The 17,177-nt window shown below is 35.2% G+C and overlaps 2 protein-coding genes across 3 annotated transcripts; both read right to left on the reverse strand.

The window, feature by feature from the left end:
• Positions 1 to 982: 982 nt before the first annotated feature.
• Positions 983 to 10,174, reverse strand: LOC105648926 (CDPK-related kinase 4). 2 transcript variants are annotated; one of them, XM_012235429.4, is made up of 11 exons: positions 9,377 to 10,174; positions 6,056 to 6,186; positions 5,729 to 5,770; positions 5,490 to 5,598; positions 5,229 to 5,307; positions 3,956 to 4,252; positions 3,662 to 3,771; positions 2,546 to 2,650; positions 2,330 to 2,392; positions 1,449 to 1,616; positions 983 to 1,365 (listed from the first exon to the last, which is right to left on the reverse strand). In XM_012235429.4, exons 1-11 carry the CDS (start codon positions 9,899 to 9,901, stop codon positions 1,228 to 1,230), a joined length of 1,767 nt encoding a protein of 588 aa, XP_012090819.1. In that variant the 5' UTR covers positions 9,902 to 10,174; the 3' UTR covers positions 983 to 1,227. The 2 variants fall into 2 exon arrangements, with proteins under 2 accessions (XP_012090819.1, XP_089577689.1); XM_089721563.1 differs by having other exon boundaries at positions 6,056 to 6,219; positions 9,377 to 9,516.
• A 6,107-nt stretch (positions 10,175 to 16,281) lies between these two features.
• LOC149496247 (uncharacterized) lies at positions 16,282 to 16,938 on the reverse strand. The gene is made up of 2 exons (XM_089721309.1): positions 16,787 to 16,938; positions 16,282 to 16,693 (listed from the first exon to the last, which is right to left on the reverse strand). The coding sequence occupies exons 1-2, from the start codon at positions 16,936 to 16,938 to the stop codon at positions 16,282 to 16,284; spliced, it is 564 nt and encodes a 187-aa protein (XP_089577435.1).
• Positions 16,939 to 17,177: the final 239 nt, after the last annotated feature.

Here is a 17,177-nt window from a genome sequence, read left to right on the forward strand (position 1 = left end):
AGAAGTTGCAGGAATAGTTTGATATCAAAATCGATAAATCAAATGGCAAAAGGAACAAGCTTCGAAGTCAAGCTAATTGCAAAACCGAATCAAGAGCAAAGAAGTAAATGACCAAGCAAAATCAACAGTAGCTAATGTAAATGAAAGATGAGCAAAATCAACTGTGGGATAATGAAAGCAAAGAAAGATTCCAGCGAGACTTAAAGCCGATGACCATGGAGAAGGAGACCGGCAAGTGGCGGGCTTGATTGGCATTGGCTTTTGCTCAATGATGGGTTTGAAGTTGGGGATTTAAAGATTTAAAATCCTTTTGCTCTCGCTGCAAAAAAATAGTTTATTGCAACAACTCATATTCCCAACAGATAAAAACAAATTGCAACCGAATATATCATCATGTCTCACACCGTCACAATAGGCTTCGCTGCAAAAAATTTTACTAGGTGGGAAGTAGTTGTTGGTCGCAATTGAATTTTTGTGAAACTATATAATTGTGGTCGCAAAAGTTTTAATCGCGAACATGTTTTTTTTTTTTAAATTATAGTGTTCTTATCACATAATTGAAATTTGAGAATTAGTGTTTTCATAAATTGCAACTAAAATTTGGTTCCATATAACCAAAATCTGGTCGCTATAAGCAATCAATCTATTTGAGACAAATATATTTTACAAATATTTTAAATAATTCCATAAATTCAATTCCACAATAAAAGGTTTGGGTTACAATGCAAGCCATAAACGTTATGTGGCAGCTTCATAGGTTTATCTCTTCTTTCTTTTTCGTGCTTTTTTATTCAAAATATTCGATTCCAGTGTTTAACAACTTTTTATTCCGTGCATTACTCTTCTAATATTGGCGTCTACTAGAGATTTGGTGATGAAAATTCAACTATGCAAATTTCAAATCCCACGAGGCACTAGTGCAAAGAAACTGCTAGGTTTGAATATTTACTGTCTCCTGCAGTCAGAATATTGAGATGCTAGAGAGAGAAAAAATAAACTAAGATATATTTGAATTCAAGGTTTGAACATTTACTGTCTGCACATTCATCTTTGCAAATAAATTTATGATGACTTCATATACTCAGGGATCAATGAGTTAATATCATGTACTCCAACAATTTCCCTGTCTAGACCTCCCATTTTTACACTTCTAATCAGATTATAGGGGCAAAAATCATAACATTTAAGATTAAAAAAATGGTAAAAAATTCTATATTTCCAGCTATGTTATCGAACTCTTGTATTTGAACTACGAATTGTTACACCATGTAAAAATTTGGTGTATCCAAGGAAGCTCAGTTTCCCATCAGAACTTCTAATCCAATCATTGACTACAGAATGGGCAGTAGGGCCCAAATTCATTTCCTGCACAGATTATTGCATGGTAAGATAGATACTTCCAAACTTAACTACTGAGTAAATTTCCAAGAGGTAGTAGATGCACATACCACAGCCAATTCCTGCATTGAAATGACACGATTTCCTTCTTCTTCAAAGTACTCGAAAGCTGTCCTTGCAATTTCTTCCCACTCTTCAAGGGCCTCAAGTTGATATATACTGATTGCAGCAGCACAGAAGTCATCAAACTCCATTTTTTTATAGGAGAGTGGTTCCATCTGAAATAAGAAGCTAAAATGTTAGTGGAAACCATTAGAACCTTAGATCACAATACCTTATGAAATCATATCATTAATTGAACTCAAATTATCATGGAAGACAAAGTAAAAGAATCATCAAATTTATCCAATTTGAGATTAAAGTAGTTAGCTTACCAATTAAGGCAATGTTCGGATTAAGAATTTTTTAACTCTATGAGTTTGTTAAAATCCATGGATTTGTAGGTTTTTATTCCATATATTTGTACGACTTAATCCTATTTAGTATAAAAATATTAAATGAGTTCAAAGGTTCTTATTTATTTAATTTATCTTTGTAAATAAATAAAACTTTTTTAAGAATCCTTCATTCATTAAAATGAGGGGATTCGGAAAAATCAACCTCTCATGTGCAATTGCAAAATCCATTTAAAATGCAGGGATTTGGATAAGTCACATCTCTCGTGTGATTCCAAAATCCATCATAATGAGGGATTGCAGTCTACCAGTGTTTCTGAACAATCCATGGAGTTTTACCTTATTTTTATTGTGCCAGACAAGGAACTTCAACCACATCCATGGATCGTTCCAAATCCCTCATCACTGGACAGAATGGAATAAAATTCCAAACTAAAATGCTGACAAGAAATTGTCAGCATCTCTTTCTTTTATTATGGCAACCAAAGTATCAAATTATCTTGCTGAAGGTCCATAAATAGATAAAGAAACCTCACCAAATTGAAAATGTCAAGAACCCTAGACTCCTTCATGGCTTCAGTAACATGTCTCATTAATGCCTGCAATTGACCATACATTTAAAGGTTGTCAGCATATCATGCATACAACGAATTACTACATCAAATTGGCTCCATTAATCATGTTATATCATCCTACTTGCTACACATTTCTCATGCAGAAGTAAAAGCCAAATGCAACAATCGTTGACTAACCAATTTAAAATTATTAAGCGAAAGAAAACCATCCTTGGGTTCCAAAAGCTTAAATTGAGCCTTAAGGTAAAACAGCTCATCTTCTGGAATAGCTTTTGAAAGAGCCTGCAAACATAATAAAAACATAAAAAAATTATATTATAGATGACCCTAATCTTAGCACATTCTACATAATTTCTATCAAACATCATCAAAAAGTGGACCATATACGTCATTTTTCCCAGAGATGCCAAAATGGTAGGCATGGCCAGTTTGGTGAACCAATGGTTTAAGCTCACTCATAAGGAGGAAACTTAACTGGGCCGTGAATCATCCGATTCAGGCTGGTTCCAATTCCGGCCAGCTCATGTCCATTTCCAACAAAAAGAGGTTCCGGTTGTTCCAGCATTACTTTTCTTTTTTTTTTTTTTTTTTTTTTTTTTGTGGGGGTGGGTGGGGGAGAGAACAATTTGGAAAAACATTACCGGAACTTTGAGAAAATGTTGATAAATTTTATTCATGAAAATTTTTACAATACTAATAAAAGAAAAAACATCGTGTAACTCTAAGAAAAATTACAGATAAGCAAATACAAAGAAATTGTATGATGTAATTTAAACCACTTAAATTTATTCCAAAAATAAGTAGTCACTATTGTAAAAAAAGGAAACTAAATTACTACTAATTGAAGTCCAATTAAAACTCAAAAACGTTTCAATGGAAACTCATCAGTTGTATAAGACTATTAATGTGTGTGCATACACATTAAGCACTCAGATATGAAATTCAAATTTATATCTTCCAATTTTTTTTTATTTATTTAATGAACCAAAACAGGACTAGACCGCCTGTTCAACCCGTGATTCCAGACCAGTTGCAATTAATTGTTTGCAACTAAAGGAACCTTAACCGGCAGTTCCATAGTGGTTTTGCTTCACTAAATTCCAGGATGTTTCCCGTTTGAACCAGTTCCATAGTGGTTTTGCTTCACTAAATTCCAGGCTGTTTCCGGTTTGAACCGGCGTAGTGGCAATGCCCGTAAAAAGGCATGGCCAAGCATATGTTTCCATTTTTTTTATTTCAGTCTAGGGATGGGAAAAAACATCTACTGATACAAGTATCTTTATGTATAACTACCTTCAGTGCTGCTCGCTTGAATGGTGTGGCGCGAACATATGACTTGACCAATTTGTATATCAAAATATCCAAAGGCACAGACTGGTTTTCATCTCGTAACCATGGATGAGCTGCACACATATGTTTGTTTATTACCACCACCAAGAGCCATAAAAGTGTCATCATCAGCAAATAGCATGTATGACTATATGTTTCATTAAACCACAAGGGACGGGGGGAGGGAGAGAACATCCAGATGTTCAAAGTTAATTTTTGAAGAAACGGAGGTATCTGAAATATTTAGAAATAACTTACTTAGAGCTTGGGCAGCAGTCATTCTCTTTCTATGATCCTTATTCAAAAGCCTTTTAACAAAATCTTTTCCCTCCGGTGATATCGCAGGCCAAGGTGAGTCATCAAAGTTAGGATCAGCTCTTAACACGGAACGAAAAATTCCTGATTCAGTTCGAGCCCAGAAAGGTCTACTTCCACACAACAAAATATATGCTATGACTCCAACGCTCCACATGTCAGCTTCAACACTGTATGATCTATGTAGCACTTCAGGTGCAACATAATATGCACTGCCAACAATATCATTGAGACGTTGATCTGCACATGTATAAGAATAAAACATATTGTTTTCAAGCTTGCAGTTGAATATAGCAAAAACATGAATTAAATTTAATTGACTCTCTACAGCCGCATAAGTAAAAATGGAATCCTTGCTAGTGTTACTGAAAGCATCGATGTTTCTTTTTCTCCTTCACTTGGATCAAACGAATTAAATTTCCTAAAAATTTATTTAAAGGTCCATGCATGTCCTGTTTTGACCTCAAAAGGTTTCATTCAAATCTGCAATTTTTTATTTTAAGCACTAAATAAATTTGGGAAATTCCAAAATTGATAAATTTTCCAAAGAATTCACACCAGCTATATTATGAAATAAATTGGACCAGAACACTCTCCTCTCCTTGTCCCACAAAAGCAACAACCAGATCTCTGTGTATGAGGTGGACTGTTTACCATCACCTAACTTGAGGCCTATGTTGCACACAGAAACAGAAATGAAGAAACACGGAAAATGCAGTAATAATATGAGTAAAAAACATTTAAAATATAATTTTACATGGAAAAAAGTGTTTTGTATGGGAAAATGAGATGAGACAAACAAATAAACTTGGTCACATTGAGTTCTAAATCAAATTGTTCAGAAAATCCATTTCTTAACAAGTATGTTTACATATACTCTTAACCATGCATGTGTTTGAAGCAAGCTTTTTTTACTGTGTTTTTGTCATACCATAGCTGTAAAAGGGTTTTTCTGAAGCATTATCAAGAAGAAGGAGAATAACAGCATATTCAAAATTGAACGTTAGAAATTAAAAAATCAAAATTCACTTGAAGGTCATATTAATAAGCCAAAGTAAAAATCTCATACAGAGACTAGAAGTATAACGAAGTCAAACCAAATACACAAAATGAACTTGGATTAGGATAATGGGTTTTTCTGATTTGATGTATTCATCACAACCGAATAACACTAGCACTAGATCCAAAAATAAATTCATGAATAAGCACATATTACCTGGCCTAATAAAATCTGATAAACCAAAATCAATGATCTTCATTGGAGCATTCTCATCTCTTGTTGTAAAAAGGAAATTCTGTAAGTGGAGAAAGATGATTCGTTTAAAGTTGGAAACAGAGTTGAAGAATATTGCATAGCAACCTTGAAGAAGACATACACGACTTTATCATTCAGTATATAATTTCCAAATTTGATAACAGTATGCATATATCTGCATGTGATATGCGCATAGATAAATTTGCACGAGTTCTGCTATACCTCTGGCTTAAGATCCCTGTGCACAACTCCTTGAAGATGACAAAAGGCAACTACACTTAGAATTTGCACAATAATGGTTTTAGCATCTTCCTCAGTGTATCTTCCACCTCTACAACATAGAATCACACGGATTCACATCAGATGTATATGATTCAAAGTTAACTAGACATCAGCTCTATTATTAGAGAATAAAAGTAACATTGTCCTCAAGGAGGTGATGTGAAGTATCCCTGTATTACCTTGATAAAATTCTGTCTAGTAGTTCTCCACCTTCACACAATCTGCCAATAACAATATTCAAAATACTTCAGAACATATATTTAAGTTTTCTGATGTATAGAAAATAAGCATAGATTAATCCATATAGAATTCGTTTTTCTCAGTATTATGTGCAAACTTTGGCTTCTAATGGATAGTTCATTTCAAAAATCAGCTTTATGGGTATGAACATATAAAATAACATAAGATATTCTCCATGGAAAAATACTGCTAATATATTAAAAAAACCGGAAAAAGAAATACAATAAAGATACTAATCAAAAAGAACTACAATGAAGAATACATACTCCATGACTATGTAGACGTTATTGGCATCCTCAAAAGCATCATGAAATTTGATCATATGTTTATGCCCAGATAAAGCTTTCAATATTTTTACCTCCCTACGAACATCTTCAATGGATATTGCTGTTGTCATCTGCCATGGACAGTCATTTAGTCACTGAAGCACCTTTAGATTCAAATGTATCTGTCAACTTATTGAGATAGCTGATTATTGCTATTTATGAGAAAAAAAAATCAGAGTAAATAATACTTAGCAGCTTTATTAAGGCATTATCCGAACTTCCATAATGCAATTTATATTGCCAATTAGTATTTTTCTGGAATTGCCTGATGTGATAAGAATAACTCTAAACCTAGCTAGGTTATAGATTTGGCAAGAAAACATTGAAAAAAGTGAATTAATAGAACATAATCCAAGAAAAGGGCTGAATCTTATGATGACACAACCAGGAAAACAAAGACCAATAAACTGGTCCATTTATTACTCAATTTTGAAATATGCCTGTAAAGAGAGAGTAAAGCCCTTTATGCAGCATATAATCCCTGGTAGAATAAGGTGTTAACTATATATACTAATAGAATAAGGACTAAAACATAGTTCTACAATAATATCCTCAATAGTAAATCCTACTTGAAAAGGACTTAACTACTCTAGATAAAGTAATTTAAATAAAATGCATAACAACCCTAATTGAAAATTGCTACAGTAGCATGAATAATTCCTGCTGCAGTAACATGAATAGTCATTTGAGAAAATTCCTAAATTCTAAACTTTTAGTCCTTTCCTCCTCAATCAATTCCTCCAGGATGGAGAGAACTCAGCTCCAGATAGAAAAGTTTAGATATATAAGCTATGAGAATAGGATCATTTGCCTAAGCTCCTTTTATGTTAAAGAATAACAATCTTCCTTTCTTTTCTCACTTTCAAAGTTCCAATCTTCTTGTTTTTCTACTGAAGGGGGTAGTGAGAATCTGTTGAACAATGAATTTTTCACCTTGGCTAGATACCATGTTAATTTCTTCCTCTTCCTCATTGTAATATTCACTGTAGGAATCTCTTTTATCAGGTACAACCTCCAACAAATAATTTGGTGACTAAGGAGGCATATATAAGGACACACAAAAGTGCGTTGCTTCCAAAATAATCAAAGGCACATTGTTTTTTAGAGCTGCTGCCTGCTCCCTTTAACACACTAAAAACAAGAAAATTCTCTCCTTTTCACTCTCCTTAGGGCCATCAATATCTTTCAATGTTGTTCTTCCCCAATTGCTACTTTTTGGATCTATTTCGAAAGTAGAATATCCATGAAAATCGGTAATTTGAACAGAAACTTCTAAATTAGTTCTTACTAACTGCTCCTGCAATCCACTGCATTCAGATTGTGAAAATACTAGACTCTAGCTCTATCCTACTTCTAATTATATTCGCATAAATATCTTTCCCCTCAATTAGTGTCCTTTTTGAAGCACACTCACCTAGCATCTGAAATATCGTTTTATTGGTCTAATCATTTTATAGGACTCTTGCTGGTCTAATCATTTTATTTGTTTCAATTGATCAATAAATGATCAATTAGGACTAGAAAGCTTCCTAGGTATGTCATTGAGTAACCTTCTAAAGTTGAAACAATGACCATCAGGTATTAGTAAAAGAGAAACCACTTATGTGTTTTGGTTCAGCAGAATGAGACGTATGCAATTAGAAATAGAAAGGGGACTACACCCAGTGTAAGCAAGATTTACTCGAAGAAAAAAAGGAAAGAGAAATTTGAAACACAGAAAATTTAATCTTTTTATTTATGTCTAGAATTAAATATTATTGTTCTGATCCAATTTTGACAGAGACAGTATCATCATTGCAAACAAATTAAAAAATTGGGGTATAATCATTCAAATTTTTAAAATGGGCTAAATTTGCAAAAGCACATAAAGTTTGCTGTAGACAACCTTATTAAGCCTTTTAATTATAGATGCTAATACAATAAGGACTTGGTGTCAAGCAAAATAGTAAAGCCTAATTGGAAAACGACTTAACTAATCTAAAAAGAGTCTTATTCTTTTTTTTTTTTTTTTTTTTTTGAATGATAAAAAGAGTCTAACTTAAATAAAGTATAAAATAACATTAATGTAAGAATCGCTAGAGTATTGGGAACAGTGGATGCTATAATACCACAAATAATAATTTCAGAAACCCTAAATTCTAAACTTTTGATCATTTCCTCCTACATCATTGTCAATCCATGTTTATAGGCATATTGCACCATTCCGGCAAGCATAAATGATATCAGTTACTGCTTTCCATCCAACTGCTATAACATTTCCTTTCATATCTTAGGACTCAACCTACAAATATGTCTTTAAATTAAGTCTCAACATGTTGAATTAACATCATTAAAATTTCCAGCACTAACCACAGAGGGAAATTACAAGATTCAAAATGTTTTAGAGAAATGTGCCTGAGCTGGCAAATTCTACCCGCTGATTCAGATCTTAGGATTCATTTGTTTAAGGGTGTGATGTTTGAAGTATATGAAGAAATTGCCAATATGAAAATATTTTCCTACTGAAAAGTAAAAGGTATGCCATTTTCAAAGAAGGAAAATGACTTCCCACTTATATCCTCCACATTCAAACAAACTGAAAAAAAAAAAAAAAAAAAAAAAAAAAAAAAAAAAAAGGAGCGGAATGCACAAGAGGACTAAATAATTAATATCCACTATATTACCAACTAGCAACAATTGCCATAGCCATCAGGCATCACCAATCCTCATTGACCGGCACTAGTTACACTTTTTATGTAAATCTCTACAAACATTAAACTCTAATAGATTCAAATGTTTTCACTATCTTCCCAAATGAAGGAAAATTATTATTTTTAATATGTTACAAACACCAAGCAATAATTTCCAATTGAATTTTAATTCATTCGCTTACCCAAAAATTTTTTCATATATGTGTTATTTTCCGTGCAACAATCAAACCTCAGTATGAGTCTTACAAACTATCATCTCACTGAGTTTCAAGCTTTGTTTCGAAACTAACACTGAGTTGTAAGGAGTCAAAATATTTTTTTATTCCTCGCCTGATTTCAATAATCAAAATTAATTTCATACTCTTATCAATGTGTTATGCTAACATGCACAATTTTTAATTTAACCAAAAGATTAAACAACTGCTAAAAATTAGGTTCAAAAAACCGTAAGGCTTCCAATTTTGACCAGGGAAATTATTGAAATCCACTCATACTAAATAACACTCCATTGACTAACTTTTTCATGCCCCAAATTTAAGCAAAGTCTTGTAATTATAGTATTAAATAGTACCTTTGCTTTGGAAATTATTTTGACAGCGACAGGTTGTCCCTTGAGCTCTCCTTTCTTGCCTTTAGCCCAGCAAGTATGACCAAAATGCCCTCGCCCGACTTCCTTCCCTAACTCGAACTTGGACGGAAAATTCTTATTGTAACCGAAACTCTTATCAAGTTGTCTCTCTCCTTCCGCTCCCTCTCCGTCCTCTGGTATTGGCACCTCCTTTGGCGGCTTAGTCTGCCCTCGACGCCTCATGATTGCCATGATCGGCTTAGCCGGAGACGGAGGCGGCAACGGCCACCTGAACTTTCTTCCTGGAGTACCCGCCGGAGAAGGAGATGGCGGCACTCCCGCAGGCAGAGGGCTTTGGGATGGGCTGGCTGCGAAGGAGTTAAAATCAGTGGAGGAAGGAGTCTCCCCTGGACGTACAGTTGGAGATGGCGCGGAAGGGGTCTTAGAGTGGTTGCCGGCGGTAGAGTTACCAGGTGTGATTCCATCATTTTTTACAACGGAAACACCTTTGCTGCAACAATGGCCCATGGTCGGATATAGAGGTCAGAGTCTGTCTGATCAAGTAATAAAAGGAAACAGTGAAATCATAGGCGGCGGAGAAATTAGCTCAGATAAACTTACAATCTATGTAAATTTATGGCAACAGAGTCGATCAAAACTCGGAAATAAGAAATAAAAACAAATAAGAAGAAGAAGAAGAGAGAAAGAGAGAAAATGAAGGAAATATTGAAAATGCGGGCAAGTTCTCTATGTATAAATTTGAAAAGAGTTTGAGAGAGAATGAGCTAGCGTGACATTCAACTTTACGTATTTGTGGTAAAAGCCGTAGATGCGGCCGTTGACAAGAGCAATCATGAAGTGTACAGTGGGCCACGTATGTTTGATATAGTAAGTACAATATACTTGCCAATTCTGTTGTGTAGGCAAGGAGGAGAAGACGCGTTTTTCCATTTTTTTTTTTTTTTTCGTTTTTCCTGTTGAAAAGAGGGGCCATATGTCTACTAGTAGTCGGTATCTTTCAGCAAAGGAAACGACGCGCAGATTTGGCGTTGAAGTTTATAGAAGTTGGTCGCATTCGCATAGCCTGGCCTTTGGAGGCATCGCTTGCGTAGACAGTGTTGACAATTAATAGGAAGCTGCATCAATTGGCTGCATTATCTTCCATGCTCAAAGAAGTAACCACCAATTTAAGAATGTGATAAGTAAAGGAAATGTAGAAATTGCATTATGGAAACTGTATATTTATCTCTAAATTCCATTGCCACGAGTGGAGATGAGGTAGAATAATTGTCTTAGGTGGGCCAATTAGCCTGCCTCCGGCAAGGTTCGAACCGAACCAGTTTTCTAAGTGGAGTAATCGAAACCAAACCTGATATTTTAGTTCGTTGGATTAGATTAGTTCCAATTAATTTTCAAGGTAAATTTTCAATTTTTTTTAATTGGTTTGGAACCAAAATTGAACCTCCAATTTCAACTATAGGTGCATTTCGACTCTAATTCAATGAATTCTTATGATACTTCTAACATGCTTCAATATGTTTTTATTCTCAATTTGAAAACGAAATTTGAAATCAAACTATAGCAATGCTAAAGGCCAACTTAAAAAAAAAAAAAAAAAATCATTTTTTCACTTTTAAGGTAATCCACCTTGACAAATTCGACTATTTCATTATTTTCTTGATACATAGCTTAGTTGTTTACTTAAATATAAAATCTTAACAAGGAAAGGATCAGCTTAGCTTGAACTTCCTAATTAGGTATAATGACTTGCTTATTAAAAGCTGAAACTATCCTTCTTTAATATGTTTGGATGTAATATATGCCTTCTCCCATTTCATAAAGCTAGTTCCAAGTAATGACCTCTATCTAGTTATTCACGAATCTTAGTCTCTAAGATCACCCTTAAAGAATGGACCTCAATTTCAACAACAAAAGTTGCTTTCATCTCATATACAAATGTATAAGTAGTTAGACATGGTCACGGTTCTGGAACCGCTGGTTCCTGTTCTAAAAAATTTAGAACCCAAAATTGACGGTTTTGGTTTCGATTTGGAACCGAACGATTTCAGTTCCGATTCTGAATCCTTACGGGTTCCAAAACCAACAGTTCTTGCTGGTTTTCCAGGGAATCGCATAATTATAAAATAAAAAAGTAGAGAACATTTTTCTTCAAAATTTAAAATTTAAAATTTAAAAATTTGTGAAATAATTTCTAAAAAAATACACTTAAAAAATTAAAAAATGCTTGAATTTAATTTATTTTTTTAAAAAGACTTGAACTTAATTTATTTTTTTAAAAAAAAAAGTCTTCAACTAAATTTATTTTTGTTTTAAAAAGTTGGAACTTAATTTTTTTTTTTTAAAAAAAATAGGGCTCCTTTTTGGGTTTAGAGAAATCAAAGCTCACGTAGTTCTTACTTACCTTGTACTAATTTAACCCTTTTACCTTAGTCACTATTTCCACCACCGGTTGATGTTCCCGTTGAGAACCAATCGTAAAGATCATATAAATCTTTATTTTCTTTGATATTCTCTTGTGCTCTTAGTTCGGCCTTGCTACAATTATCCACGCATGATTATGCTTCTAGTGAATCGGGTGTCATACAAAATCGTATTTCATCAAGTATGTTTCCTCATTGACTAAAAACTTATTCAACCGCAACAGGAGAGCGAAACTACTAAAACTTGTTTTGCAATTGGTGAAAGGATTGGAAATGCATTAGCGCGACGACTCCACCAATCTAGAATTGAAAAGTTATTATCTGCAAAACTAGCACCAAACTCAAAAGAAGAAGTAAGGTAATTATCAAATTCGGAAAAAGAACTGGATTCCTTAGGTCTTTTTTATCTTTGTAGTAATATACATTCAACAGCACTAACACTTACCCTTTCAGTTGGAAAAGATTGATTATTGAATTGAGAAGAATTAGAAAAAGTAGATAAACTAGAATATTGAACAAATTCAATATATAATTCTATAATATTTTGTCTAACTTCATGCAATACTACATTTATATTAGCACTACCTTCTATATCAAGATTTAATATTTCATAATAAAGAGACAAATATTCAGATAAAATTTCAAATTTACATTTAGGATCAAATACACAAGCAACAAGAAGAAGGGGTGGTATATTTTTAAAATAAGATAACCATTTTTCTTTTATTGATAAAACACAATTTTGTAATAAAATATCATTTTCAAAATCTTAAAATGCACTAACAATATTAATGCATATAGGCAAAAATAAATGAGATGTGGGATAATAAACCCCACTAAATTTATATGTAGCCTCATTAAAAATTTTTAAAATATCCAAAATTTTTGTACAAATCTCCCAATTTTGAGGATATAAATTAATTTCATCAATATTGTTAGTAACAAAAATGCACAATAATTCTTTATATAAAAAAAGACTCGTTTAATAATTCATATGTTGAATTTCAACGAGTTGGAACATCCCTTGAAAAACGTTTTTGTCACGACCGTTTCTGTGGGCTGGACCGGCACTAGGGCCTAGATAAGCTTAAGGCTCCCGAGGCCCGTAGTAAGCCTAAACTACTCAACTTATACATGCCACACTATTTAATAGGAACAGCAAGCCCTTACAAGTTAGGATATAAATATAAATAAATATTATACAATCCGGCCAAATTTTAATTATCTCAAATAAAGTTTAGTTTGGGCCTAATCATGATAAATCACATTCATAATATGAGCATACTGATTCACTTGCGTCTAATTATACAACAAATCATTTATAAAGTAACGCATACGACAAGGCCCAATTGAAAATACACAACCCTATACTGCGGAGTTCAACAATAATTTGAAAGTAGAGTAATTAATACAACCCAATTTAAATAACAAAATTATGAATTTTACATTTGTAACTCTGGAGAGAAGATTGTAGAGCTTCAGTCGAATCAGCAACTTTCTACTACCTGAGAGATTGGATAGAGGGGAGTGAGTTTTGCAACTCAGTGAATAATAATAAATAATACACACCACATACAGTCATGCAAAATGCACCCTAGAGTACTGAATGAACACACAACAGTTAATCATATGGCATCATGTCAGCACCCACAATTAATATCACTTTCAAATAATCACATCACGTGGAAATTAGTCAATGGCGTCACCGAAACCCCGATGAGTTGTCCTCCCACATGACCCATCCACTCACGTGTGCACCAAGGAGCCAATCCCCCATTCTGGCCGACCAGTATAATCCTCACATGACCAGTCCTCTCATTATTTTTCCAGTCTCTCTTTTCTTTTCTTTTTTTTTTTTAATACCAACAGGAGGTAACCCGATCGTCTCCATCAAATCTGGATCATCAGGCACTCACAACAAGAGGCCACCCTGCGGGCTACGATCAAATCTAGATTATCACGTGCGCCCAATAAAGAGACCAACCTGTGGTTTTCCATATCATACAGATCATAACGGTAGGTGCACACGGGGGTGTCGATCTCCCATTTACCCGGCTAACGGTAATCATAATTAGGATCCATATAATGGTAATAGTCTCACAAACCCATGGTGACCCACTTCATTCCAATTCCACACAAACAAATCACAGTATAGTCACAGCACAAGTAATCAAACAATTCATTCAATGTATTACACCAAATCCATCCAAATGTGCAACCATAAAATTATAATTATACAGTAATAGTGACATAATATATTTATAAGATACACATAATAATATACTGTTAATATATAAATATAATGTTTATAAATAAATGTTATGCAAATGCAGTGTTGATATGCATGATTTATTATTACTCATAGTGGTGGAGAACGAAGCTCTAGCTTTGATTCTGCCCAAGAGGAGCACTAGACGGGTCCGAGCGATCCAATATATTGTTGCCGAAATTTGCTTGACCAAAAATGGAGGCTACGCATGCCGGAACAAAGAGCAGGTGGAGGCTGGTGGCCGGAGTTGCGGTGACGCAGCTAGACCACCGGCAATCGTCGTGACAAGGGAGGAGAACGGCTGTGGTTGACTACGCTCGCTCGATCAAAGGTAGGAGGGGCTGTGGCGCTGCGCGATTCAGCCGAGGACAAAGCAGGACTGCTGGCGGAGTTACTGCGACGGTGAGCGGCAACGAGGTGGTGCGCAAGGAGACCCGATCGACCTGGTGTCGCCGCTGCAGTTCTAAGCCTCGCCAGATGCAGATGCAGACGCAGACGTAGGGAAAGAACGAACAAGAAGAAGAAGGAGAAGAAGAAGAAGAAGAAGGAGAAGGAGGAGGCATTGGTGGTGCTGCGTGTAGGTGGAGGCACAGAATGGGGAAGGGGAGGGTGAAGTGCGCGCTGGAAATAGGGGAAGAAGAGGGTTCTAGAAGTGGTTTGGGTGAGTTGGGCTGGTTTGATTCAATTCAGGTTTGGTTCGATCTAAATCATGGTTTTTAAATTTCCAGCCGGTTTTTTTATCGGTTTAACACTATACGAATTATTAATTTGCATTTAAATAATTAAACACATTTCCAGGCTGTCAGTTTATTAAATTTAAATGAAAAATCTTTGAAAAGAAAATTTCGGGTTATTTCAGTCTTCCCCCCTTATAAAAATTCATCCTCGAATTTTAGTAGTAAGCAAAATAAAGTCAAAGTATATACGAGCAACAAAGAAAGATCATATTCAGCCAAAGAGAAATAATTCAAAGGCGATCACTAAAGATACAAAAACACTTTACATGGAGGGAAAAAGATGAGGATATTCTCTTTGCCTTTCAGCTGCCACTTCCCATGTACATTCCTCTATAGAATGGTTCCTCCACAAAACTTTGACCATAGGAATCTCTTTGGATCGAAGTTTACGAATCTGAAAATTGAGGATTCTAATTGGTGTCTCTTCATATGTCAAATCTTCACCCACCTGAACCTCTTGCGGCTCTAACACATGAGACAGATCAGGAACGTACTTTCTTAGCATGGACACATGAAAAACTGGATGTACGTGAGAAAATTCATTAGGCATTTCCAGTTGGTAAGCTACTTCCCCAATTCTTGCAACTATAGGATACGGTCCAATATATCTTGGAGGTAGTTTCCCTTTCTTGCCAAAACGAAGGACACCTTTCATAGGAGATACCTTCAAAAAGACTAAATCACCCACTTGAAATGTCACTTCTCTGTGCTTAGGATCCGCGTAGCTTTTCTGTTGATCAAATGCTATTTTGATCCTGTCCCGAATGATAGGAACCTTTTCAAATGTGATTTGTATCAACTCGGGCCCTACCAGTTGTCTATCTCCTATTTCCTCCCAACAGATAGGAGATCTGCATTTTCTGCCATACAGAGCTTCATAAGGTGCCATGCCTATACTCGCTTGGTAGCTATTGTTATAGGCAAACTCTATTAATGGTAATTGCGTATCCCAATATCCTCCAAAATCTAATATGCACATTCAAAGCATATCCTCTAGAGTTTGAATAGTTCTCTTAGATTGCCCATCAGTCTGCGGATGGAAGGTTATACTAAAGTCAAGCCGGGTTCCCAAAGCCCTCTGCAATGATTGCCAAAATCTCGAAGTGAACTGTGTTCCCCTGTCAGAGATGATAGATATCGGAACCCTATGAAGGCGCACTATCTCCTTAATGTACAACTTTGCCAACCTGTCAGCATTATAAGAGGATCTTACTGGTAGAAAATGAGCTATCTTGGTCTGTCGATCCACTATCACCCAAATCGAATCATAGCCTCCTAGTGTTTTTGGTAGTCCTACCACAAAGTCCATGGTAATTCTTTCCCATTTCCATTCTGGTATCGGTAATTGTTGCATTAATCCAGAAGGTCTTTGATGCTCTGCCTTGACTTGCTGACAAGCGAGACATCTGGACACAAATTCTGCTACATCTTTCTTCATTCCCGACCACCAAAAATTTTCTTTCAGATCCCGATACATTTTAGTAGTACCCGGAGTACATTATAGGCAGCATAATGAGCTTCATCCAAGATCTCCTTTCTCAGATTATCAACATCGGGTACATAGAGACGAGTAGTACCCTTCCTGAGTACACCATCGTTGTCTACCAAAAAGTCTACTGACCCACCAGTAATTACCTCTTGCACAATTCTTTGTATTTGTGGGTCTCTGTCTTGTGCAGCTTTAATTCTGTCAAACAACATCGGTCTTATTTTGAAATGAGCCAACAAACAGTTTGAAGCAGGTATTTCCAAGTTAAGGCCTTCATCACGCATGTCATCCAATTCCCGAATTAACGGTCTCCTTTCCGCTGCAATGTGAGTTAAGCTCCCCAACGATTTTCGACTTAAAGCATCTGCTACTACATTAGCCTTCCTAGCATGATACTGAATGGTACAATCATAATCTTTAAGGACCTCCATCCAGTGCCTTTGTCTCAAATTCAGATCTCTCTAATCAAAAATATACTTCAGACTTTTATGATCAGTGAATATCTCACAAGATACACCATACAAGTAATGCCTCCATATTTTCAGTGTAAAAATGATTGCTGCCATTTCCAAATCGTGAGTGGGATAATTCTGTTCATGTTTCTTCAACTGTCTGGAAGCATACGCCATTCTCGACCATGCTGCATTAAAACACATCCCAACCCCACTCTGGATGCATCACAAAACACTACGTATCCTTCATTGCCTGATGGTAAGGCTAATACTGGAGCTGTGGTTAAGCACTCTTTTAGCTTCTAAAAACTTGCTTCATATGAATCGGACCATACGAACTTAGCATTCTTCTAGGTCAATTTTATTAATGATGCAGCTATTCTTGAAAGGTCTGGCACAAAACGATGATAATAGCC

This window comes from Jatropha curcas, chromosome 5, assembly GCF_041381405.1.
Source record: "Jatropha curcas cultivar XTBG-Jc1 chromosome 5, XTBG_Jcur_1.0, whole genome shotgun sequence".
NCBI classification, from domain to species: domain Eukaryota; kingdom Viridiplantae; phylum Streptophyta; class Magnoliopsida; order Malpighiales; family Euphorbiaceae; genus Jatropha; species Jatropha curcas.

Bases quoted from the DNA above. Each gene is read 5' to 3' on its own strand.
- LOC105648926 (XM_012235429.4), bottom strand. From the start codon at position 9,901: ATGGGCCATTGTTGCAGCAAAGGTGTTTCCGTTGTAAAAAATGATGGA. The intron at 5,308-5,489 runs GTATAGCAGAAC...CTCCACTTACAG, and splicing joins ACAGGGATCTTAAGCCAGAG to AATTTCCTTTTTACAACAAG. The intron at 1,617-2,329 runs GTGAGGTTTCTT...TTCTTATTTCAG, and splicing joins TTCTTGACATTTTCAATTTG to ATGGAACCACTCTCCTATAA.
- LOC149496247 (XM_089721309.1), bottom strand. From the start codon at position 16,938: ATGGCGTATGCTTCCAGACAGTTGAAGAAACATGAACAGAATTATCCC. The intron at 16,694-16,786 runs GTATATTTTTGA...GTATCATGCTAG, and splicing joins ACTGATCATAAAAGTCTGAA to GAAGGCTAATGTAGTAGCAG.